Source organism: Triticum aestivum, chromosome 2A, assembly GCF_018294505.1.
Source record: "Triticum aestivum cultivar Chinese Spring chromosome 2A, IWGSC CS RefSeq v2.1, whole genome shotgun sequence".
Classification (NCBI taxonomy): Eukaryota; Viridiplantae; Streptophyta; class Magnoliopsida; order Poales; family Poaceae; genus Triticum; species Triticum aestivum.
In genome coordinates, this window is record NC_057797.1 from 687,128,299 (window position 1) to 687,153,304 (window position 25,006).

Consider the following 25,006-nt stretch of genomic DNA (forward strand, 5'->3'; position numbering starts at 1 on the left):
GGGACTTTTTAGAACTTTTCAACAATGCTTCTCCATGCACCCATTGACCTGTCGCTCCATGGTGTTGTTTGGTTGTTATTTTTTTATACTAGAGATAACATGGTCATTTATTAATCTTTAGGGAGGAACTAGAGATTTTTTAGTCTCTGAAAACAAACAGGAAAAGATTTTTTAGGGACTAAAGACTTTTTAGTTGGGACTAAAAAAAGTAATAGGACTTATGAACCCTTAGTTCCGTACCGTCTTCCCGCAACGCAGATCACTGTCGTCCGTTCAGAGAATCGCAGCGGTTGGACGAACGTAGCTGTCACAGATGTGTACACAATCCATCCGTCCGTCCGTGCGGGCGTGGACGGCGGCGATCCCGTGATCGACCACCAACAAATCGCCATCACACTAGCAGACCCACCTTGGCCTGACTGACAGCGCGACGACGGGGCCAGCCAGCCAGCCAGCCAGCCAGAGATAAACAACTCACGCGCGCTCGATCGAAGGCGGAAAGAAACAAACGCGCACACGCCACCTCACGCCGCCCCGCGCACACTGCGGCCGCGCCACTCGTACACGGCCACCACCACCTGCTAGGCGGCGAGCGGCGAGCGGCGAGATCGGCGGCGGGCGGAGGAATGGTGGCGCCCGCGGGAGGAGGGTCGCCGTCGCGGTGGCCGTCGGAGGAGGAGGTAAGGAAAGGCCCCCACCCCCACCCCCACCCACCCGCATTGCCTGGATGATCGATCGAGGGAGAGGCTGCCGCCTGTCGGCGCTCTCGATCCCGCGGCCCCGTAAACTTGGGGATGTTTGGGGATTTATCTAGGGTTCAAGCCTCGAATCGCGGCCGCTCGTCCGCGTTTCCCCATTTGTTTAGCCACGACTTGACGTCTGAATTGCTTACTCGACAAACTGCCCAGTTTAATTCCCTTCCATTTCTCTAGCGTGGGCGTCGACAAGGAACTTTTACTGTTATAGCGGAATTCCCCCCCCCCCCCCCCCCCCCCCCCCCCCCAAACGGATTTATATGCGGTCGATAGTAGCGGGGCACTGATTGCTCGGAATTAATGTGGTACCGACGTAATTTGCAGTGTGGTGGTTATTTCTGAATCAATGCAGGGATCTGCACTTGTTTTTCTGCTACGTGATAAATTGCTGACGTGGATGGCTCAGTAGGACCACAATCTGCTCTACTTTCTGAACGCCTGGAGATTTTTGAGATCGCATCAGCTCAAGTTTTGCTATAGCTAATCAGACGAACGAAATTTAGTTGTTTCAGTGACATCCGCATGACCTGGGATGCATTTTAGTTATGTAATTATATTGGTTAAATTACATGTTAGGGTCGGTTGCTTACTTAAGTTCTTCCTTATTGATGTGTATGAGCCTCAGGTTTATTTGTACTGTTTCTGGCTATGCAGCTTGACATTGTGCGGAAGAATGTGGTCGAGATTAGTGGAAGAGATGCGAGAGAGGTTAGGGTGGTTGCTTGCCCCTACAGGATTTGTCCTTTGGGGGCCCACATTGATCATCAGGTAACTGCCATTACTTGATAACCGTTAAGTCATGGTTGTACTTACTGTCGATATGCAATATATCATACTGCAGCACTGGAACTGAAAGCTAGAATTCAGTTGTGCATCCAGCTGTCCAGCATGCCTTGCTATCCACACAGCTTCGATTGTATACGATGTGCTGCAAGTCATATTGTAGCTACAAGCCTAGAAAATTGTTGGATAAGATGTGTGGACCAAGTGGTACCAGCAATATTGATCGGCCTTGATGTTTTTTAGGATAATAATTAGCTAGCAGATGGTAGCGTATCTGGTTACTAGATTTCCCCCCTGCAAATGTTTGAAAGTTGCAGCAATCTTTGTAAAGCAGAGCTAGCAAGTTAGACATAATGGCGATAACTGGTTCTTGCCAATAACTAGAAATATCAGTTTGGCCTTATTTGGAAAGGTGTGATAAGTCCAGATATTTCTTATTAGGGCTGCAGCATGAATTATTTCAGAGTTATGAGTAGTAAGCTCCAGCAGCATTGGTTTCGATTTCATGTTTAGTTTTACGCCAAGAAGGACAGTGTTTCATAATAATATTTAGAGGAAGGACAAAATGAGTATAAACTGCTGTTTTACCGAGTTATGGTGGGAATGACCCTGTTGTCAGCAGGTAACATACCAAGTCAGTGCTGCCAACGATTAACGGTACAGGGTCCAACTGACTGTAAACTAGTGCAAGCCTGCTTGGAATAGCCATTGTAGTATCTTCCACTCCTGGACGAGTCAATGGTGTTGCATGAATCTAGCATTTCGCAAATGGCTTTATAGACAGCTAGTTCTTGTGATTCGGGGTGCATAATACTCGTGATTTTATTCTGATGAAAACTTGTCTATTTTGCTGTAAGTTAGTTTTATCTATTTTGTTGTCTCTAGCAATACGAGGATCTGCTAACTGACTTGGAGTACCACTATGACAATCTCGTCTGCAAACTGGCAGGGCGGAATAGTGACTGCTATGACAATCAATTATGGAGTACTTCTTGGCTTTGTGCCCTCTGATGATGCTGAGGTGGGTAAATATACTGAAGCGTTTTTTCTGTAGATTATCTGATATTCCATTTATTTTTTTGTGAGGACTCTGATATTGTAATCGAACTAATTGTTTTTGCCCAAATATCGATTGCACCACCTTCTGAATCCTGTTTCTTAATCTAGTTTATATGTTTGCTAAAACCACCACATGTGGAAATCTGGTCTTCTTTCAAATTAGTAGTTATGCATTCACACTCGTATAATCAATTGTATCACACTATGGCAATAGTGTTATGCATATTTGCCATTGGTAAACCTCCTTTCCTTTTTCAGGTTGTACTCCAGTCTGGTCAATTTAAAGGCGTTACTCGATTCAGGTAGGGCCATACACATCACATCTCTTGAAATACAGTTTGCACCCTAACAAATATCAAATACTCTAGCCACGTGGGTCCACCGAGGAAAACTTTGAGCGCCGTCTCATTGTTTTTTGTGATGACTAAGTATTAACCTGTAGTCACTTCATTCTGTTACCTCTAGCTAGTTCGTGATGAACACATTACGTTGCTAGGAAAGATCGCCCTATTTTATGATAGCTGTTGTTTCTATCCCTAAATTCAGGTTCTGTTAAATCTTCAATGTGAGAGAGCTAAAGTCAGAACTTGCATGCTCCATCACTTTTAACAGAGTTGATGACTTGCAAAAGCCTATTGAGAACCGAGGAAACATAACTTGGGAAAGCTATGCAAGAGGTGCAGTTTATGCCCTGCAAAATAGTGGATATGATCTCAGAAAGGTATCTCCATTTCAACCATGTAACAGTCCAGATTATCCTAGGTTTCAGAAAACTGTTGACGAATGGTTTCTTTACAGGGTATAATAGGTTATATTTCTGGAGTGAATGGACTTGACAGTTCAGGGCTTAGTTCGTCTGCAGCTGTAAGCTAACTGATATGTTATATCTTATATGCATTATCATGTGTTGAAATCTAACATTGAATTAATACAGGTCCTAGCTACAACTTTTTATTATGCTGTAATTATAGTTAAAACCTGATGTAACTTTGCTAGCATATAGATCATGCACAACAACATATGTTCTTAACTTTTTCTATGCCCCCATCTGTACATTATTTTACTTGGAGTAAATAACAGCTTTGTGCAAGAGCACATATTAATATACTTTTCTCTGTACAATCCTCATCAGGTTGGCATTGCCTATTTGCTGGCTTTAGAAAATGTAAATGATCTGGTCTTATCACCAGTTGATAACATTCAGTTGGACAAGTAAGTGTGTTTCCTTTCCATCTCCAATTCTCTATACTCTAGGAAGGACCAAAGTAGTTTCAACCCCCCAGTATGTTTGTTGAACTTGCTGTTGCTAAACATGGAATGACCTAGAACAATGTGCATCCTGTTTGTCAGGTCCATTGAAAATAAATATTTGGGTCTTGAAAATGGCATTCTAGATCCATCAGCCATTTTATTGTCTCGATACAGCTACCTCACCTTCATGGATTGCAAGGTAACACTTCGCTTTTATTTTTTCTCAAAGTTTATTACTCCCTCCGATCCAAATTAATTGACGCAGCCTCTATACATTAATTCGGATCGGAGGGAGTATGTTTATTTGTCCAGCCAGCATGATTGATTTTTTTTTTTAACATCCTAGGCTGTTGTTATGATATTAGAAAAAGTGCTTTTTCACCCGCAAAAAAAAGTGCCTTTAAGTTCAAATTTTTGATCGAACTGCTGTATTGGGGCTATTCAAACATGTCAACTCGCCCTAGCATCCCTTTCCTTATTTTGTGTCGTTCACGCCCAGATTTTGCTGGGAAATGTTAATTGCAGTGTTGTCTGTTAGTATTTTTGTAGTGACTGAGACTCGATTTTGTAGACTGCCTCACCTTCCTACGTCTACTTCTCGGAACTAAGTAAAAGCCAGCAACCTCAAGGTCGGCTGCCATTCAAGATTTTGTTGGCATTTTCAGGTTTGCAACATAACCTACCCAAGTCGCGTGGGTATAATATGCGAGTCTTCGAGTGCAAAGAGGCTGCACGTGCTCTTTTATGGTGAGTTCCATGATTGGGTTTTTCAGTTTAGTCATGCAAACAGATGGCATGTTCAATTTTAAAGAACTGAAGTTCATGATCCCTGTGCAGTCTCTGTTAGTAGCTTCCTTTCTCATATAACATAACAAAAGTTTAATCATCATTCGCTATTTGAATTCCCAGTGCGTCAGGCTCTGAAGATGCACCAATACTTCGTAAAGGTAAAATATCTAATTAACATTGGTTCGTTGTGACCCATTAGTCAAATCTAACAAGTCTGATATCACCTTTCCTGTTATTGCAGTTGATCCAGGTGTATATGAGGCCCAAAAGGTACCCTGCCAAATCCAGCTCCATTTCCTAGATATCTTATTACTGGTACCAGACCTTGAATCTAGCGCATTTTGACAATAACATTTCGTGCAGTGTATATTAGATGAAAATCTTGCCAAGAGAGCTGAGCACTATTTCTCTGAAATGAAGCGAGTTGTTAAGGGTAAGCTTATCATATGTTTCATGTACGCCCTTCAATGTATTTGATTCTGCAACTTGAATTCCTCCTTGACAAGTTTCCATGCACGGGGATATCAAATCCATTTTTTTTATCAGAGGAATATTAAATACATGGTTCTCCATATTTGTACTACTCATTGCATGTCCAAAAAAAGAACCAGCGTTTCTCGACCTTTTTGTTCAGCATGCATGAACTGTATGTTAGCAGTACCTTGTATTCTTCATGAAAATACTAGGGTTGCATCTATCTCATTCTATGCACGTCCAAAAGAAACAGGTGGTTTACCGGATATTTCTGATTCACCATATGTACTAGTATTTGACTGGACCTGCTAGACAGAAGGTTTCAGACTTTTTCGATAAAAAGAAGGTTACAGACTTGCAGTTAACATTTGACGGTCCACTGACTCTGTCGTATCTCCACTGAAGTTTCAACTAATAGTTTCCTTCTGGTTAATCTGTGTTCAGGAAGAGAGGCATGGGCTCGTGGAGACCTACAAGAATTCGGACAGCTGGTCTCTGCATCTGGCCGCAGCTCCATAGTCAACTACGAATGCGGTATGTCCATTGCAACACTTCAGGATCCACTGTGACATTCAGTTTCAGGTCACAATGCTTTTACATGTCGCTAGCAGTCCTTGACAGAAGGAACAATACTACAGTACTATTTGACGGAATTCCCAAACCGCAGGGAGCAAAGAGATGATACAGCTGTACGAGATCCTCCTGAAGGCGCCAGGGGTCCTCGGCGCGCGGTTCAGCGGCGCTGGCTTCAGAGGCTGCTGCCTCGCCATCGTCGAAAGCGACCACGCGGAGGAGGCCGCGGCGTACGTTGGCGCCGAGTACGAGAGGGCCCAGCCAGAGCTGGTGAGCAAGATCCCCGCGGATCGTCGCGTGCTGGTCTGCGAGCCCGGGGACTCCGCGCGCGTCATATTGCAGTCATGAGCTTCCTGTTGGTCGGGACTTTGTGAAGGTGAGAAGGCCGACAAGTTTTAGACATTTATATAGTTCTATAAGATGAGACTAGCGCTGTTGTGTATGAACTGAACTCAGTCGAGCTCCCAGATAGCTCATCTGTGTATGTGTGGAACCATTTGATTCATTCGTTTCCACGTAAGCAATAAGCAGTAATGCAAAGGCTCTCTCTCTCTCAAAGGTGTAATGCTGCTAGTGGTAAAGGATGATAAGATAGGCAGAGTCTAATTATAAACAAGACAAATGGTTTATCGCTTCCACCAAAATGCCAAGCATAGTCGAGTATTTTATACTCGATCGTCCCTTTTATATATCTTTCAGTTCTGTTTTTCCGCAGACGAGAGAGTTTTATGGATGAACTAAAAGTTCATTACAATCGTTCAAGAGCAGTTCTGACACACAGACACACAATACTCCTACCATCCGAACTCAAGTTGGGAGAAAGATTAGGCAAAAGAAGTTGACCAGGTTGCCACACCTGTCCAGTGCTGATTGATCAGTTAGCGCAGGTGATGAAACAAACCAAGCGAGTGGTGCAGTACGGCATAGTGCTGATTGATCAGTTAGCGCAGGTGATGAAACAAACCAAGCGAGTGGTGCAGTACGGCATAGTCCTACGGACGGTGGCGGTCCGTACTCATTTGGAGTTAACAAATCACATTATTGCGCCTCGGATAACACTAAATCATACAGAGCGAACAATAAATAGCGACGAATCCGGTGCAGCAGGGGGCTGACTAGCTGAGGGGAGGTGGACACATGTACGGACGGCGCCCGGCTGACCGTGGTGTCCCTTCAAGCCCAGAAAGGATTCGAAGGGTATCATTACACACATATACTACTACTCCTTAACCAATAAACCATGCACATTGATGGATGATTAGTTCGGCAGGGGCAGCCATGTTCTCGCGCCTCATCTGGTTCATGCACACAGGTGGCTGATCACAGGCCAGCTGAATCCATTAATCTGCTAGCTCGTCCTAAATCAGAAGAATGAAAAGTAGATTGTGAAGTTCAAGTACGCAGGACGCCCAATCGACCCATTTTTTAGAGTTTGTCAGAATCATTTGAGCGTATAGTTAGCCGAACGAAGAAGAAGCATCATGCATATACATGCAACGCACTGGTTAGTTTGATCAATTCTTATTCTACTTACACCCTCTGATTCAAAATAAGTGTCGCAGTTTTGTACTAACCCCAGTTCGAAAGCTGCGACACTTATTTTAAATTGGAGGTTGTAGTACTTAGTGAGGAGTCAGAGACCTCCTGCTGGTGGCTAAGAAAAGAAAAAAAAATCCTAGGAATCACATGCGTAAACTCCTCATTAAGAGTTTAGTCATGTAGTATGAATTCATATAGTTGATCTACACCTTCAGAGAAAAAAACCTCCACCTGTTACGAGACGAGCTCATAGTTGGAGTCGGTTGATTTGGATGCCATGAGGAGTGGGTGTACGGAACTACGGACCGCATATTTCGGCAATCATTAAGTCTGTGGCAGGTCATACGTCGTACTACTACTATACTATGCATAATGTTCAGTTTAGTATTCGATTGAGTTGACTGAAATTTGTATACCTAGCCTAGTCATAGGAGTGTTTGACAAAAAACAACCACAATTAAGGTTCGCGTCCCACAGAACTACCACTTTAAAAAAATGACTGATAACTATCAAAAAATTGGAATCTCGTGACTAAAAGCTGCCACTTTCGAAAAATGGCCAGTTTAGAAGATTTAAACGTGTTTATGACATGCGGGGCCCGTATGTCAGGGCTGCATGGCGGGAAAGTCAACTCCGTTTATTTTTTACCGTTAAATTGACCATTATGACAGGTGGGGCCACACGTCAGCATCACCTCCTTCTTCCTCCTCATCTCTCTCTCTCCATCTCTCTCTTTGGAATTTTAGCAAACACCTCATGTGCACCTTTGCCGCGGTGGAAGACCTGCCGGACCTTCCTCTCTCCGCTGGCGAGCTCCTCAGCCCCGTCGCCCCTTGCCATCTCTCCTTTCCCTTCCTCCCTACCTTCGCTTCTCACGTGCACGAGCTCCCCTGCCATGGCGCCTCGGCCTCTGCTTCGTCCACCGCCTGCCATGGTCGGCCCCAAGCGCCTCCTCCCTGCCTCGCCTACAGTCCTCCTGCATCTCCTCCGCGACCCCTTCCTGATGTCAGGGCCGAGCTGCTTGCCTCCCTTGCCATCCGCCACCATCGCCTCCCTCCTGTCGTTGATGTGCTGCTGGCCCTCGCTGTCGAGTGCGTCGTCGGTGGCCTCCTCCTTGCCCCGGGCTCCATCCAGCTCCGTCGCCTCCCAGCGTCCTCCTGCCCGCGCTGCCCCTATGGCTTTCCCGAGGCCATCACCGACCACCACCCCGTGACGCTCGGCCTCTGGACTACCACCACTAACGCAAGTACGTGAGTAACGGCGCCGGCGACTCGGCGGCGGCCAGGTCGCGCGCCAGGCGGCAACAGCTCGCCGGTGTGCTCCAGTCCAAAGAGCTACCGCCGGTGTGCTACTCTACTGCTGGTAAGGTGTTTGTTGAAATGCCAAAGAGAGAGAGGAGGAAGAAGGTGATGCTGACGTGTGGGGTCCACCTGTCTTAACGGTCAATTTAACGGTCCGCAATAACAGAGTTGACTTTCCCGCCACGTCAGCCCTGACAAACAGGCCTCACATGTTATAAACGCGTTTAAATCGTCTTAACTGGTCATTTTTCGAAAGTGGTAGTTTTTAGTCACGAGATTTCATTTTTTTGATAGTTATCAGTCATTTTTTTCAAAGTGGTAGTTCTGTGGGACACGAATCCTAATTGTGGTAGTTTTTTGTCAAACACTCTAGTCATAGTGTCAAGGCCACAGCTTTAACTTAAGTCACTGTGCCTTCCGAAGCCTTGGAAAAGGCCTTGGGACTTCCTAATTAACCGGTGGCCCACCTGCTAAATTCTTTGTTCAGGAAGCCATGTATGATAGCAAAATGAGTAAAGCATGAATAACTACTGACAGGATAATGCGCCTTTTGGGAAACTACCGTGGGATGAGACATGATGATCATCACCTGCTCAATCATTCACCATGCCTACCAATTTCAGATCCCAGAGGTGTCGAAATCATATTGGCTTTGGCTTCCATGGTCACCTCAAATCTCTGGACAAGTTTGGACCTAGTACCAGAAAAGGATGTCTCCAACTGGCTAAATTTCAACAGGGCACTCATGGGTACATATACTCCCGCCCTCAGTTCTTCATAGTACTACTAATTCACTCAATCATTACCAGTATATATATACGTATGAGATACGACGATCTATGATAGATGTTAATCAGTGTATATATTGTGTATAGAACTTAACTGCCACAGCTATATTTTGGAGGAACAACTGACACAATTATTGGGCATAGAAAATGGCAGACAAGTCGTGCGCTTCATCCGCCCGGTCCAGACGCGGAGTGCATGTCGCTTTGAACCGATGATTAGGGTTTTATAATCCTCTTTGTCATGGCTAACGCAAAGAAAGGTAAATCTACTATAGACTAGCTAGCAATGGCTACTCCGACCAATAACGTATATACTTGGCTAGCTGGACGCTCGTTGTGTGGCTAGAGGTGTGGTGTTCCAATTCCAATGGATTAACCATTGTGTGTAGCTTGGTTTAATTATGTGGCTCTGGTTATTTTATGAGAATTTGGTCAAGCGATGATTCACTTGCGGACTCTAGCTTAAAGATGATTGCGCACATTTTTTTTATCGAAATGGTCATTGAATTTGTTTCTTGTAAATCGAGCCAACTTGATCTTGAATTGAAGACACTCGTATGGTTTCTTAAATGGAATCGGGGTGAAAAGCCCTTTTGCTCAAAAAAATAAAAATTACTTAGCTTGTATACTAATCAGTTAACTACCCGTATACAAACATGCGATGATAGATAGCTGTGGGCAATTAGTATATACTTGTATATACCTTAGCAACTCCAACACACAAAATGACCAAACGATCCAGTGCCGTTTCAGAAATAGTAGAATAGATAAGTTAGCAAATTCTTTATGGCAATAATTGCTGGGATAGTCAATCATTTTCAGATCTAGCACTGAAAAGAAGGGCCGGTCGCCTATGCGTCATGGGTGGACTGATTGGAGTAGAACCACATGGACACTCATCCTGCAAACCTATGGATCAGATTCTTCTATGCAATCATGCGATTAACATACTACTGATGTGTATTGGTCGTAGGTATATCCATTTCATTATGTTTGACCACCCAAGCTTAATAAGACACACAAAAAAGAAAGCACTTGTCATTGTGAAACATCCTCAGTTGAGGCATCACCTGCCATTTACTCCCTCAGTCCCAAAATTCTTGTCTTAGATTTGTCTTGATACAAATGTACCTAAAACTAAAATCTAAGACAAGAATTTTGGAACAGAGGAGTATATGTCTTGCTTTGACACGGAGCTTGAGACTTTTTATGTTTTGGTATTGTGCATCTTAGGATGCAGGGGATAAAACACTTGTGTGGTGTGGTGGTACCATCTTGATAAAGACGATGTGATTAATTAAAGTTCCCAATATAAATGCAAAAATTGACTGTTATGTACTCTTAAATCTAGAGGATTGAAAAGTACATAAATTAACATAAGAAATACTGGACACACCACAGAAACAAATAATTATAAAAGGAGGTTTGAGCTGATGGTAACATCCCTACAAAATAGAGTGCAAAACTAATAATTCTTAGGAAAGACATCTTTAAAATTTCTATCTCCGAATCAAATGACTCGGAAGCGTCGAACAAAAACTTTCCATCCGTGTCCACCCCCAAGCCGTGCCCAGGCCGCGCCCGCCCCAGGCCACGGCCGGCCCGGCCTCACCGCCGAGCTCGAGCAGAGCAGCATGAGCCCCGAGCTCCACCGGCGCCGTCCTCGACTGGTGCTTCCACCGCCTGCTGGTGCAGCGCGCCACTGCCACCTCCGGCTACGACCCATCCCTGCTCTGCGGCGTCTCCTTCAAGGTCGAGGACAGCGACGCCGACCGCCCCGCACGCGTCGTCTAGCCCGTGCCCCCCGACGAGCCCTCCGTGCTTCACTTGAATGAGAGCCTCGCCTTCGAGCCTGTCGCCTCCCGCGACGGCCTCGTCGTGCTCCGCCGGCGCCCCCGCCCGCTCTTCAGGCAGTCCATCGAGGAGGGGTGAGTCCAGGGCAGTCGGTCTTCAGCGTGCCGGGGGGGGGGGGGGTGCAGGGCGTGGCGGAGCAAGGTGGCGGTGGCGGCGCAGCAGCAGAACAAGGTAGGAGGGGGGCGCGAGTGGTAGCGGGTGGAGGGACGGCTCAATTAGAGGGCGCGAGGAGTGGCGGGGCGGGGCTCGCGCGCGGCAAGCGGGCCGAGCGGCAGTGGCGCAAGGCGCGAGTGGCAGAGGGGGCGGGGTTCGGGCATGCTCGGGTCGCGAACGGGGCGTTGTAGCGAGCGACGATGGGGTGTGGCGGCGAGCTCGGTGGGGCGGGGCGGGGCGTCTCCGGGTCCTCGGCGCCGGCGCCCCTGGCCGTCCTCGACGACTTCGACCGTGTCATGGCCAACGCAGTGGCCGCCGTCAAGCACGCCGCGCGCGTCATGGTGCCGCGGCTGCATCCTCTGCACGGGGAGCACCACGGGGGTGATGGGCGGGGTCGTGACGCTCCCCTCCAGCCTCTCGAAGGCGACAGTGAGCGTGGTGCGGATGGTGGCGGAGGAGCTGGCGCGCGACGGTGTGCGCGTCAACGCCATCTCGCCGCACACCATGCTACACCGCTGCTGGTCCGGTTGCTGGCGAGGGCGCCCCCGGGCTAGGCGCTGCCCGCATGCGGGCGCGCGGCCGAGGAGGACGCCGTCGAGCTCGCCAAGATGCACTGCGCGGACTCCTCCAGCACTGTTCCGCCCCGGGCGGACGCACTTCGTGCTCGAGAGAGAGGGACAGGGGAGAGGAGAGATGAAAAGAGAGGAGAGAGGTTGTGGGAGGCCGATGGTGGGCCAAGCGCAAGAAAAAGGCATCGCCGACATGCCCAGCTGCTCCCCGGGGGGCTGGGTTTGGGGTGGGACTGCCGGCATCAATTTTCTCTAAATCCGGCGAAAACTGAGGCTTTGGAGCGCGAGTGGGAGGATATTTTACTGCTGACGCCGAAAAAGTGGCCGTGGGGGGCGTCTTGGAGGGCCGGCTGGAGATGCTTTAAGAAAAACGCTTTGGGTGGTTTTACAACGAAGCCTCTATTGCAGAGTGAATATCGTAACAATCAGCTTGTTGAAATTCAGGACACACACGTTTGGAAAGATCCGACGGTTATTTTTGCATCATCGGATGGCCCCGGAGAAGGCCGATGTTTTCATCCTATCCGCCAGTGGATGCGTACCATCACCATTTTCATAAGCAACCTTCTTTTTTATATAGAAAATTAAATTATGAGTGAACTCGCGTTTATTTTTCTGTGCGAGCTATGTTTTTCTCATGAATGCACCTCCGTAGGTGTTATCAATGTTTTAGGTTTGTCTCTATTATCTCTACTCAATGTTGTTTTCCTTCCTTATCGCCTAGTTGATATATTATCAAGGTAATAAATTAACAGGACAAAAATCACGCTGGGGTTTCATCAAATTTTCTTTAAATGCATAATCTAAACAATATTTATTTCAAACAAAATTCTTTATCATCAACTTATATTACATTTCATAAACATTCTCATATTTTGAAACATCAAATTAAATTATTTGTTAACAGTTCCTGCAGCAATGCGTGGGTATCATCAAGTTGGAACTAGTATCTCCGCAAAAAAAAGAACTAGTTGAACTACTCCCTCTGTTTCATAATATAAAAATATTTTTGATACTACACTAGTGTAAAAAACGTTCTTATATTATGTGATAGAGAGAATAGTATGTAGAGACCTTTTGTAGCCACGTGTCGCACACTGGTTCACCAAAGCATCATATAAACAAAAAACGGAAATGATAAAGTACCCGTGACGTACCCCTGCATCGTTCGTGGTTATATATAGTGGGCGTCGTACGCCCCAGTTCTCAGTTCTCACAGACAGTACGCAGCCTGTGCATGCATGCACATCCCGACGCGTCCACACAATACAGAGTAGACATCACTACATCAAACATGGCCGGAGCTCGTCATAAGGTCGGCGAGCTGTTGCGCCACGCACGGCGACGGTCGACGGCCGCGCTCGACAAGGCATTGTCCCTCCTGTCATCGCATTCCTGGTCATACGTGCAGCACCACGTCGTCAAGGAGCGGGTGAAGCGGTGGCGGCACGCTCTCGCCGGGCGGTTCTGGCGGCGCCTCGGCTCGCTGCTCGTCCACGTCGCCTACTTCCTCGCCGTCTCCTGGCTCGGTTACCTCCTCCTCGCGCAGCTCAGGTTCCGCGCCGGCGGCGACGGGACGAGGCGGCCCCGCGGCATCGACCTGTTCTTCACCGCCGTCTCGGCCGCGACGGTGTCCAGCATGTCCACCGTCGAGATGGAGGTGTTCTCCAATGGCCAGCTCCTCGTCCTGACTGTCCTCATGTTCGTCGGCGGCGAGGTGTTTTTGTCGCTCCTAGGCCTCGCGTCCAAGTGGTCCAAGCTGAGGAAGCAAGCCGTTCACAAATCATCCCGCCGCGTCGACAACCACGACGTCCCCGAGCTTGAGATGCCGCCGGTAGACGCCGCCACCGAATTGGCCAACCCAACGTCGATGACATCGACCGTCGATGATGAGATGAGCAAGCCGTTGGACCACTTCGATGACACGAGGCTGCGGCGCGACGCGGTGCTGTCGCTGTTCTTCGTCGTCCTCGCCATCCTCCTAGCGGTGCACGTCCTCGGTTCCGGCGCCATCGTGGCGTACGTCTTGCACGCGTCGCCGGCGGCGAGGCGGACGCTGCGGGACAAGGCCCTGAACATGTGGACCTTCGCCGTGTTCACGACGGTGTCCACGTTCTCGAGCTGCGGGTACATGCCGACGAACGAGAACATGATCGTCTTCAAGCGAGACACCGGGCTGCAGCTGCTGCTCGTGCCGCAGGCGCTGGTCGGGAACACGCTGTTCCCGCCGCTGCTCGCCGCGTGCGTGCGCGTCGCCGCCGCGGCGACCCGGCGCGTGGAGCTCAAGGAGACGGCGAAGAAGGGCCGGGAGTTGACGGGGTACTACCACCTGCTCCCGGCGCGGCGGTGCGCGATGCTGGCGGCGACGGTGGTGGGCTTCCTCGCCGTGCAGGTGGCGATGCTGTGCGGCATGGAGTGGGGCGGCGCGCTGCGGGGGATGAGCGCGTGGGAGAAGGTGTCGAACGCGGTGTTCCTGGCGGTGAACTCCCGGCACACCGGCGAGTCGACCCTCGACCTCTTCACCCTCGCGCCGGCCATCCTCGTCCTCTTCGTGCTCATGATGTGAGTTCTCCTCGATCTGTCCCGTCTCTCTCTTTCTCATCGCTGTCGGTCGATGCTTACGAGAATGCCATACCTGAGTTCCCTACGTTGAACGCCAGCTAGATTCTAGAAGGTATAGAAGCTACTAGGATTTTATTTTCCTGTGCTTCTCAACTAAATGTTTGACACTGATCATTCATGAGGTTCCCTAACACTTCCTTAAATCTTAAGTCACATTTCTAAGAATTTGATCAGCACCCCAATCGTCCTCATCCCATAGTGAACAGGCAAGAGCATTTCACTAAAGTTTTACAATTTGCAGAGACATATTCTTTTTTTTTGTACAGGGGATTAGCAGGGATTTTTAACAATTTCAGGCCAATGGTAAATGTTATTATAGACAGGCTAGGCTTTCACTACCCACGCGAAAGAATAATACGTAAATAAGTGACATTTGGACAGGAATGTAGTCAAACTGTTAATAATTTCTATACTGTAGTCAAACTTTTAACAAGTTTCTTCACAAACAAAAATTAAAACGTTTAAATATTGAGACTTAAAATCTTGAAAATCAATTATACATATTTGTCTCAAAAGCATACTAGAATACGAAGTAGCTAATCGAAAACCCATCTCTGCACCCGAGCTCGTCTGCACCCGCGCTGACGAAAAAATCAAAACAAATTTGAAAAAATTCAAAAAAATTTAAAAGAAAAATTGTGTGGTAGAAAATTTGATGCGTAAGGTCCGCTCCAATTTTCAAATTATTTGGACATCTAAGGAGCTCTCAGCAAAAAAGACAAATTGGGAGTCTGTAAAAATGTTTACTATTCATGTACTGTTTTGGCCTGATTTGTCTTTTTTGCCGAGATCTGCTCAGATGTCGAAACGACTTGAAATTTGGAGCAGGCCTCACGCATCAAATTGTCTACCGCACAAAAAAAATAGAATATTTTAAATTTGTTTTGAATTATTTACACTTTTTTTTAACTGGGTGCAGATGAGCCTGGGCAACCAAAACGCCCTACTCGTAGCTAATTGCCAAGTAACATCTCAGAGTGGCAATATTGTCCAAGAGGGGTACTATGCAAGGACTGCATCGTGTGTACATAGTAATCGGCATTTTTTCTATGTTTTTGGAAAAGGAGGAAGAACCCCGGCCTCTGCATCTGGGCGATGCATGCATCTATCTTATTGATTACTCACAAAAAACCTTATAAAGTAATACATCGGTAAGACTGAAACCATCGTAAAAAAAACATATGTGGCTACTCCTATCCAGTTGACGAAGGGATGTTGATAGAATCGGCATTCGTTCTTAATTTGCCTTAATTAACTTGTCGTCCATGTTAGTACGTACTCCTAGGTGCATGCCAAACTATATACCCCGATCATTGCTGAACATACTCCGTGCCAAGTACTAGCAGTCCAACATGGGTGGCGAGGTGCACTGCAGGCGGTTGGCCATTGTGGTCGTGGACCTCGTTCAATAATTGAACGGAGAAGTTTTTCAAAAAAAGAAAAGAAATTGAACGGAGAGGTAGAGGAATCTTCCTTCCCTGTGAAAAGCATTCGAGCTCGTCAACCTCCCCGCCCGAAAAAGAGGAGAGCATTGCCATCCGCGAGTCGACAGGCACGCGCAGGCGCTGGCTGACCGCATGCACCTTGGCCGGCAGGGCCTGGAGAAGAACCAACCACCAGCATCGACACAAGTTGAGAATCGGGATGCTGATCGGTGATCGGAACGTATTCCAACGTACTCTGCAGGTCTCCATTCAGAGCGAGGCCCCATCCATCGCGTGCACACTTCCAATTCAGGCCGCACCGTCGTAGTAGCTTCCTTCCCCACTAGCACATTGTTCTCTGAATTCCATACATGCATGCATGGTGCCGTGGTCTATGAGAAATCGTGACCGTATGTATATAGGCAGCGAATCCGGACCAGTATCTGTGCCATTCCATGAGAATGTTTCCGCTCGCCGGAATGTCCTTGCACGTCGACGTCTGGATACTGAAAGTCTGGTAGTAGGTGCCATTTTTGGGATCCAGAAGAGCCTTGGTAACTTGTGTCAAAGTTTGATCATAGATTTAACTAACAAAATGTTAATGCATATCATAAAAAATTATACCATTGCATTTGTATTTGGACATAGTTTTTGTTGGAAATATGAGCAATTTACCAAATGATTTTATTAACAGAAATAGTAGATAAAACATGGCTAGAATAGCAAATATAAAGCAAGTCATGCAATCTGACAGAGAGAAGGTAAACATCGTCTGCATATATGAACTTGAGATAAACACATCTAGAACAATCACTAGATGAAGTTGCTTATACGACATAGAGCCTAACATACGTAGGACAGAAACTAGAGCCAAGAACTGTAGTAGGACTTCTAACAGAAAGGAGAAGAACACGTACGACACAGCAGCAGCAGGAGCGCTGGACTTGGGGTCGGTGTCCTCGCCTGCCATGTCGTCGAGGAGGTCGTGGACGTCGGGGAAGAAGTCGTCATCGGGGAAGTAGTCGTCGGAGACCGGATCGCCCGTGATGAAACAGCCAGTAGTCGCGCAGAGCGCTCCCCAAAAACCTTATCACCCTTCTCCCGTACAGGACTCAAAGAGTGCGGTTTCGGAGGCCTACTGTCCCGACCTGCGGTGCACGCCGCAAGCCGGGATGGAGAAGATCGTAGCAGCAGCGCAGTGCTCAGGAACCTGTGGCGAGAGGAGGAAGAGATTCTGGTGCGTCTCTCTGAGAGGAGCGACCTCCCTTTTATAGGCGCAAGAGAAGGAGGCGAGAGGTTGCGCCGGGAGCTGAAGAGAATGCGGGAGACGAAACGAACAGACAGCAGCCGAAGAGGAGCGCCGTTCGAATTCAGTGTCCAGGCACAGACAAAATGTTTCAGCTTCCGAGTGACCTTTCGCATACCCGTAGTGCGTGGCAAAAATTTAGACATCGGCTCGTTCCCGCAACCCGCAACCCGCGGCGCGGCGCGTCGCGTCGCGTCGAGGCGAGGCGGGCGGCGGAGGAGGAGCGCGCGTGGATGTCTCTCTTGTTCTCATGCTCATACAAGTGGGGAAGGAGCCTCCCTTATAAGAAGGTCCAACTCCCTCTAAACTAGCAATGTGGGACTAAACTTTAGTAGTATCCCTTGCCTTGCACAAATGGGCTAAGTGGGCCTCTAGGATTTATTAGGAATTTCTGAAATAGTTATTGGGCTACCCCAATATAGACTAAATTCCAGCAATCCCCCACCAGATCCCAGAGGCACACAGAAATTTGCCTTTGGTTCCAAAACACTGTTTTATATACCGGTACTGCAGTGGAGACTGTTAAGTTGAACTTCCACCTAGAACTCTATGCTACACTAGTAAGCAACTTGAACAGTGGACTGAGCCTTGAACTGCAAGTTTTCTGCGAATCTAGCTTCACATAAAGCCTTGACCGATACGTGGCTACCGTGGGTCTTCCCCGCGGGTGGAGCTTATGCGTCATACTCCGTGACCTTTCATGAGTTTACTAGAGAGAACCCTACTCTCATAGATTGCGACGTTTGACAATCAGACTCATATAGGTGTGTTCTTCAAAAGATGTTCTGCAGGACAACATCTCTGCTTCAAAGAGCCACTTAGAACACATTAAGATATACATCAACCTGCCATGCAGATTAGGAGAGTATTGCATCTTCATGGAGTGGTATTTTAAAAGTAAGGATACTCTCCTCCCAGTTGACCAACAGCTTGTCTTCCACATCTAATTCACGGGATCTCCGATCACAAAGAATAGGTTACCACTGTGAACAACTCATATTGTGGGTCTCATACCCATCTCCCTCGATGCATTATCTATCACATTACGTGATAGACCCTTAGTGAAAGGATCTGCCAGATTTTTAGACGTTTGGATATAATCCAATGCAATAACTCCGGAGTTTCTCATTTTCCTGACAGACTTTAACCTTCTCTGAACGTGTCTTGATGACTTCATGTTATCCTTTGAGCTGCTCACTTTCGTGATCACAGTTTGATTGTCACAGTTCATAAGGATACCCGGTACAGGTTTCTCAACAACCGGCAAGTCATTCAAGAGTCGGCGAAGCCAATCTGCTTCGACCGTAGCTGTATCTAGTGCTGTGAGTTCTGCTTCCATAGTTGACCTCGTTAAGATGGTCTGCTTGCAAGACTTCCAAGAAACAGCGCCACCTCCATGAGTGAATACATATCCGCTCGTGGCCTTTATCTCATCAGCATCTGAGATCCAGTTTGAGTCACTATACCCTTCAAGCACCTTTGGGTGCCCAGTGTAGTGAATTCCATAATTTGCAGTGCCTTTCAAATAACGCAAAACTCTCTCTAGAGCTTTCCAATGCACATCTCCTGGTTTTGAGACAAACCGGCTCAGCTTGCTAACAGCAAAAGAGATGTCAGGTCTTGTAGCACTGGCTAAGTACATAAGCGAGCCAATAATCTGAGAATACTTCAATTGATCTCTAGCAATTCTTCGATTCTTTCGAAGCAGCACGCTAGCATCATATGGTGTTGGAGAGGGCTTGCAGTCACTATAGCCAAAGCGACTCAAGATCTTTTCCACATAGTGAGATTGAAGCAATGTAATCCCACCATCATCATCTCTCAACAACTTGATGTTCAGAATGACATCAGCCACTCCTAAATCCTTCATCTCAAAACAGCGAGATAGGAAATCCTTGACCTCCTTAATAACATTCAGATTTGTTCCGAAAATCAGTATGTCATCAACATACAAGCAAAGCATAACTCCCTCGCCCCCACCATGGCGATAGTACACACATTTGTCAGCTTCGTTCACAACAAAGCCTGCAGCTGTTAAAGTTCTTTCGAACTTCTCATGCCACTGTTTGGGTGCTTGCTTGAGTCCATACAAAGACTTCAGCAACTTGCACACTTTCCCTTCCTGACCATCTATTACAAACCCATCTGGTTGTTCCATATAAATTTCCTCATCCAACTCTCCATTTAGGAAAGCAGTCTTAACATCCATTTGATGAACGAGAAGACCATGTGAGGCAGCTAGTGAAAGTAGAACTCGAATAGTGGTCAGTCGAGCCACAGGTGAGTAAGTATCAAAGAAATCTTCACCTTCCTTTTGGGTATAACCCTTAGCCACGAGCCGAGCCTTGTACTTTTCAATAGTACCATCAGGCCTAAGCTTCTTCTTGAATACCCATTTGCATCCTATAGGTTTGCACCCATAAGGACGATCAGTTATCTCCCAAGTTTCATTCGCCAAGATGGAATCCATCTCGCTACGAACTGCTTCCTTCCAGTAGTCAGCATCTTCAGATGCATAGGCCTCTGAAATAGAACTGGGAGTGTCATCTATGAGATACACAAGAAAATCATCACCAAAGGACTTTGCAGTCCTCTGTCTCTTGCTCCTAATAGGAACTTCATTGTTCTCCTCCACAGGACTTTCAAAGTGTTCCATCGAAATGGCAGGTTCGGTAATTGTAACTGGTTCCTGATTCGATGAACTAGGCATCTCCTGATTAGATGAGGTAGCCATATCCTTCATGGGAAAGATATCTTCAAAGAAAGTCGCATCATTCGACTCCATGATCGTACCGACATGCATGTCAGGTACCTCAGATTTTACAACCAAGAATCTATAGCCAATGCTATGAAAAGCATATCCCAAGAAAACACAATCCACAGTCTTTGGTCCAAGTTTCCGCTTCTTTGGAATTGGAACATTGACTTTCGCCAAACAACCCCATGTTCGCAGATAAGAGAGTTTTAACCTTTTCTTCTCCCATTCCTCGAATGGAGTTATCTCTTTGTTCTTTGTGGGAACTCGATTTAGGACATGCCATGCTGTCAATATCGCCTCCCCCCACCATGCCTTGGAGAGACCCGATGTGTCTAACATGGCGTTAACCAAATCAGTTAGAGTACGGTTCTTTCTTTCGGCCACCCCATTTGACTGAGGTGAGTAGGGAGGCGTCCTCTCATGGATTATACCATGTTCCGCACAAAAAGCATCAAATTCATTGGAAAAATACTCTCCACCACGGTCGGACCTAAGCCTCTTGATTTTTCGATCAAGTTGGTTTTCCACTTCAGCTTTATAGATCTTGAAAAAGTTCAAAGCCTCATCCTTAGATTTCAGAAGATACACACAACAGTATCTAGTGGAGTCGTCAATTAACGTCATGAAATATTTCTTTCCACCTTTAGTCAAAACACCATTCATTTCACATAGATCTGAATGTATAAGTTCTAGTGGTGCAAGATTTCTTGTCTCCGCAGTCACGTGAGACTTACGAGGTTGCTTAGCTTGCACACACACTTGACACTTAGATCCCTTAACAGGTGGTGAAACTAGGGATTAAGTTCAACTTCGCTAGTCGCGACATGCAACCAAAGTTAACATGACAAAGTCGTGAATGCCACACATTTGATTCACTATTGTTGCAAATATGATTAACAACTTTATTGCAAACGTCTGATAAGGATAAACGAAACAGGCCTCCTGACTCATAGCCTTTACCAACAAAGGTTCCATACTTGGATATTACAAATTTATTCGACTCAAAGACAAGCTTATAGCCATCTCTACACAGAAGAGATCCGCTAACAAGATTTTTATTGACGGAGGGGACATAATGCACGTTCTTCAGCCGCACGATCTTCCCCGAAGTAAACTTCAGATCGACCGTGCCAACACCACGAACAGAAGCACTTGAACCGTTGCCCATCAGCACGGTTGAAGTCCCTGCGGTCTGATAAGACGAAAACATGGAAATATCACCGCATACATGCACATTAGCACCCGTGTCAATCAACCAATCAGGAGAATGACATACTGAAAGAATAGTGGGAAATATACCATACCCAGCATCCTTCATGTCAGTGTCTCCAATGACAACATTAGCGGTCTTGCCGCCTTTCCCAGGATGACGCTTGTCATAGCGATTAGGGCAACTAGGAGCCCAATGATCAGGATCTCCACACACATGACAAGCACCTTTCTTCTTGCCATTCTTCTTCTTGAAGTTCGTGTGTTGCACAGCCTTGTTCTTCCCATCAAACTTTGCTTTACCATCAAACTTGCCCTTGTTCTTGAACTTGTGGGACTGGAAGTTTTTCTTCTGTACCAGATTGGCACTAGATCCTCCCTCAATACCTCGAGCACGTGTGTCCTTTGCTCTCGCCTTTTCTTCCACATCAAGAGTACCAATGAGATCCGGAACGGAAAACTCCTGTCTCTTATGTTTCAGTAAGGTAGCAAAGTTCCTCCATGAAGGAGGAAGCTTAGTGATGATACCCCCGGCAACAAACTTGTCCGGTAGCATGCAATTGAAGTGCTCAAGTTCTCTAGCAAATGACTGTATCTCATGAGCCTGCTCAACCACGGAGCGCTCTTCAGTCATCCTATAATCATAGAATTGCTCCATGATGTACAGCTCAGTGCCGGCATCCGAGACCCCAAACTTGGCCTCGAGTGCGTCCCACATATCTTTTCCATTGTCAATTGACGCATAAGCATCAACTATGTTCTCACCAAGAACACTCAAGAGAGCAGCCTTAAACAAGGTATCCATTTTCTGAAAAGCTTGTGCCTGTTGGGCATCTTGCTCTCCTTCAGGTTTGCCAAGAGTGGCGTCATAGCAACTCATGGTCTGAAACCATAAGACTGCTCTCACGCGCCACCTCTTATAGTGGATACCCTCAAACATAGGAGGTCTCATGGAAGCAGCAAAACCACTCGGGGTAAATTGCCTATAATAAGGTTTTTGGATTGTTGGAAATATGAGCAATTTACCGAATGATTTTATTAACAGAAATAGTAGATAAAACATGACTAAAATAGCAAATATAAAGCAAGTCATGCAATCTGACAGAGAGAAGGTAAACATCGTCTGCATATATGAACTTGAGGTAAACACATCTAGAACAGTCACTAGATGAAGTTGCTTATACGACATAGAGCCTAACATACGTAGGACAGAAACTAGAGCCAAGAACTGTAGCAGGACTTCTAACAGAAAGGAGAAGAACACGTACGACACAGCAGCAGCAGAAGCGCTGGACTTGGGGTCGGTGTCCTCGCCTGCCATGTCGTCGAGGAGGTCGTGGATGTCGGGGAAGAAGTCGTCGGAAACCGGATCGCCCGTGATGAAACAGCCAGTAGTCGCGCAGAGCGCTCCCCAAAAACCTTATCACCCTTCTCCCGTACAGGACTCAAAGAGTGCGGTTTCGGAGGCCTACTGTCCCGACCTGCGGTGCACGCCGCAAGCCGGGATGGAGAAGATCGTAGCAGCAGCGCAGTGCTCAGGAACCTGTGGCGAGAGGAGGAAGAGATTCTGATGCGTCTCTCTGAGAGGAGCGACCTCCCTTTTATAGGCGCAAGAGAAGGAGGCGAGAGGTTGCGCCGGGAGCTGAAGAGAATGCGGGAGACGAGGCGGGCGGCGGAGGAGGAGCGCGCGTGGATGTCCCTCTTGTTCTCATGCTCATACAAGTGGGGAAGGAGCCTCCCTTATAAGGAGGTCCAACTCCCTCTAAACTAGCAATGTGGGACTAAACTTTAGTAGTATCCCTTGCCTTGCACAAATGGGCTAAGTGGGCCTCTAGGATTTATTAGGAATTTCTGAAATAGTTATTGGGCTGCCCCAATATAGACTAAATTCCAGCAGTTTTCAATGGTATAATTTCTGCTTATATGCATTGATATTTTGCTAGTTAAATCTACGGTCAAAATTTGACACTAAATATAAAGGGGATAGTAGAACTGAAGCTCCAGCACGCAAGTGCTTTCATACTGCATATCTACAATTGGACGCTCTTCTCAATGTTCCCATTATCCTCTCGACACAATCCCAACGCGTTTCTCAACGAGTTTCGCGTACCTCATCAAAGTAGATAAAGCGTGTTAGTGCACCCTTTGCAGCTACACATTATCATCACTCACGTTCTGCTTCTTCTTGCTTGCATGCAGGTACCTGCCTCCATACACGACGTGGTTTCCATTTGAAGAGAGCTCCGGCGTCAAGGACCAACCCAGGGAGGAGACCCAGGGGGTCAGGCTGCTCAAGAGCACGCTTCTGTCACAACTCTCCTACCTCGCCATCTTTGTCATCGCCATCTGCATCACCGAGAGGGAAAAGCTCAAGGAGGACCCCCTCAACTTCAACTTGCTCAGCATCGTCGTCGAAGTCGTCAGGCAAGTCCCCTCTAACTCTAAGCAATCCAAAGCTTGAAAAAGAAAATAACAATATACTCCTTTTTCCTTCTTTTTTCAAGTATATACTACACGATAAGAATTGCAAGTCGCACCTTGAGGGAAGCTGACATTTTTCAGTGTAACGTTCTGCAGCGCTTATGGGAATGTGGGCTTCTCCATGGGCTACAGCTGCAGTAGGCAGATCAGCCCGGACGGGATGTGCACTGACAGGTGGACCGGCTTTGCTGGGAGGTGGAGCGATTCTGGCAAACTCATCCTCATTCTTGTCATGCTCTTCGGGAGGATGAAAAAGTTCAGCATGAAAGCGGGCAAAGCCTGGAAGCTTAGTTAGAGGCAGCAGCACCTAGTGACCACCGCAGCCGCAGGCACTAGTGGCCATGGCCGGAGTGAGCTCCGATCGAATTAACCACAAGAATGGTTTCCTCATCTTTTCACATCTCATGTATGACTGTACTCATCTAGATGTAGAAGAGGGCCTTCAATGTGTCATTCTTTTGCTTCATGGGTTGGCCTTTTTTTAGTCTGGTTGTTAGTTTGTACTACAAGCAAAGAAAATACAACGGTTACTCAAAAAAATAAAAAATACAACGAGACGACAAAAACCGCACGAGCGCCGCAGGTGAAGTTATGCCTCGCTTTTAGGGACGTGACTATGTCTCGCTGCAAGCGAGACACAGTCAGCTCTCGCTGAAGGCATCGGCCTTAATAGGCCCGCCCAGCTCGCGTGAGGCCACTGCCTCCTTTTTTTCGTTTGACCTTTTGTTTTCCTTGTTTAATCTTTTTATTAATTTTTTCCTTTTGTTTACACTTCCAAAAATTATAACCATATATATTACGAAATAGACTTCTCGTAATGTTTTAAAAAATGTAATCATGCATTTGAAAAATATTAAATGTGTATAGGAAAATGTTGAACATGTATACAAAAAAAATATACAATGGGTGTGAAAAACTTGATCATGTATTTAAAATGCGTTAAACAAGTATTTAAATTCTTTAATCAACCGTTTGAAAATTATTGAATGTGTATAGAAAAAATATTGACCATGTATGAAAAAATGATTAAATCTTTTGATCATGTATATGAATATATTAATCAAGCATTTTCAAAAAATAAAAGTATTTAAAATTTTATATCAAGCATTTTCAAAAAATAAAAGTATTTAAAATTTTATATCAAGCATTTGGAAAACGTTAAATGTGTAAATAAAAAATGTTGACCATGCATTAAAAAAGCATTTGAAAATAGTTTGAAGTGTGTATAGGAAAAATGTTGACCACCTATGCAAAAAATGTTAATCTTGTATTTAAAAAATATTAATCAAGCATTTGAAAAATGTTTAAAAGGTGTATA

At 46.4% G+C, this 25,006-nt stretch overlaps 2 protein-coding genes across 2 annotated transcripts; both read left to right on the plus strand.

Moving 5' to 3' along the window:
• Positions 1 to 445: 445 nt before the first annotated feature.
• Positions 446 to 6,224, plus strand: LOC123190242 (galacturonokinase). Its single transcript, XM_044602854.1, has 14 exons — positions 446 to 680; positions 1,410 to 1,523; positions 2,488 to 2,559; positions 2,856 to 2,899; positions 3,210 to 3,318; positions 3,396 to 3,461; positions 3,730 to 3,809; positions 3,948 to 4,047; positions 4,420 to 4,595; positions 4,758 to 4,795; positions 4,879 to 4,907; positions 5,001 to 5,070; positions 5,556 to 5,645; positions 5,779 to 6,224. Exons 1-14 carry the CDS (start codon positions 627 to 629, stop codon positions 6,030 to 6,032), a joined length of 1,296 nt encoding a protein of 431 aa, XP_044458789.1. The 5' UTR covers positions 446 to 626; the 3' UTR covers positions 6,033 to 6,224.
• Positions 6,225 to 13,115: 6,891 nt separating this feature from the next.
• On the plus strand, positions 13,116 to 24,154 carry LOC123185944 (probable cation transporter HKT7). Its single transcript, XM_044597749.1, has 3 exons — positions 13,116 to 14,450; positions 23,407 to 23,631; positions 23,785 to 24,154. Exons 1-3 carry the CDS (start codon positions 13,126 to 13,128, stop codon positions 23,981 to 23,983), a joined length of 1,749 nt encoding a protein of 582 aa, XP_044453684.1. The 5' UTR covers positions 13,116 to 13,125; the 3' UTR covers positions 23,984 to 24,154.
• The last annotated feature ends 852 nt before the right edge of the window (positions 24,155 to 25,006 follow it).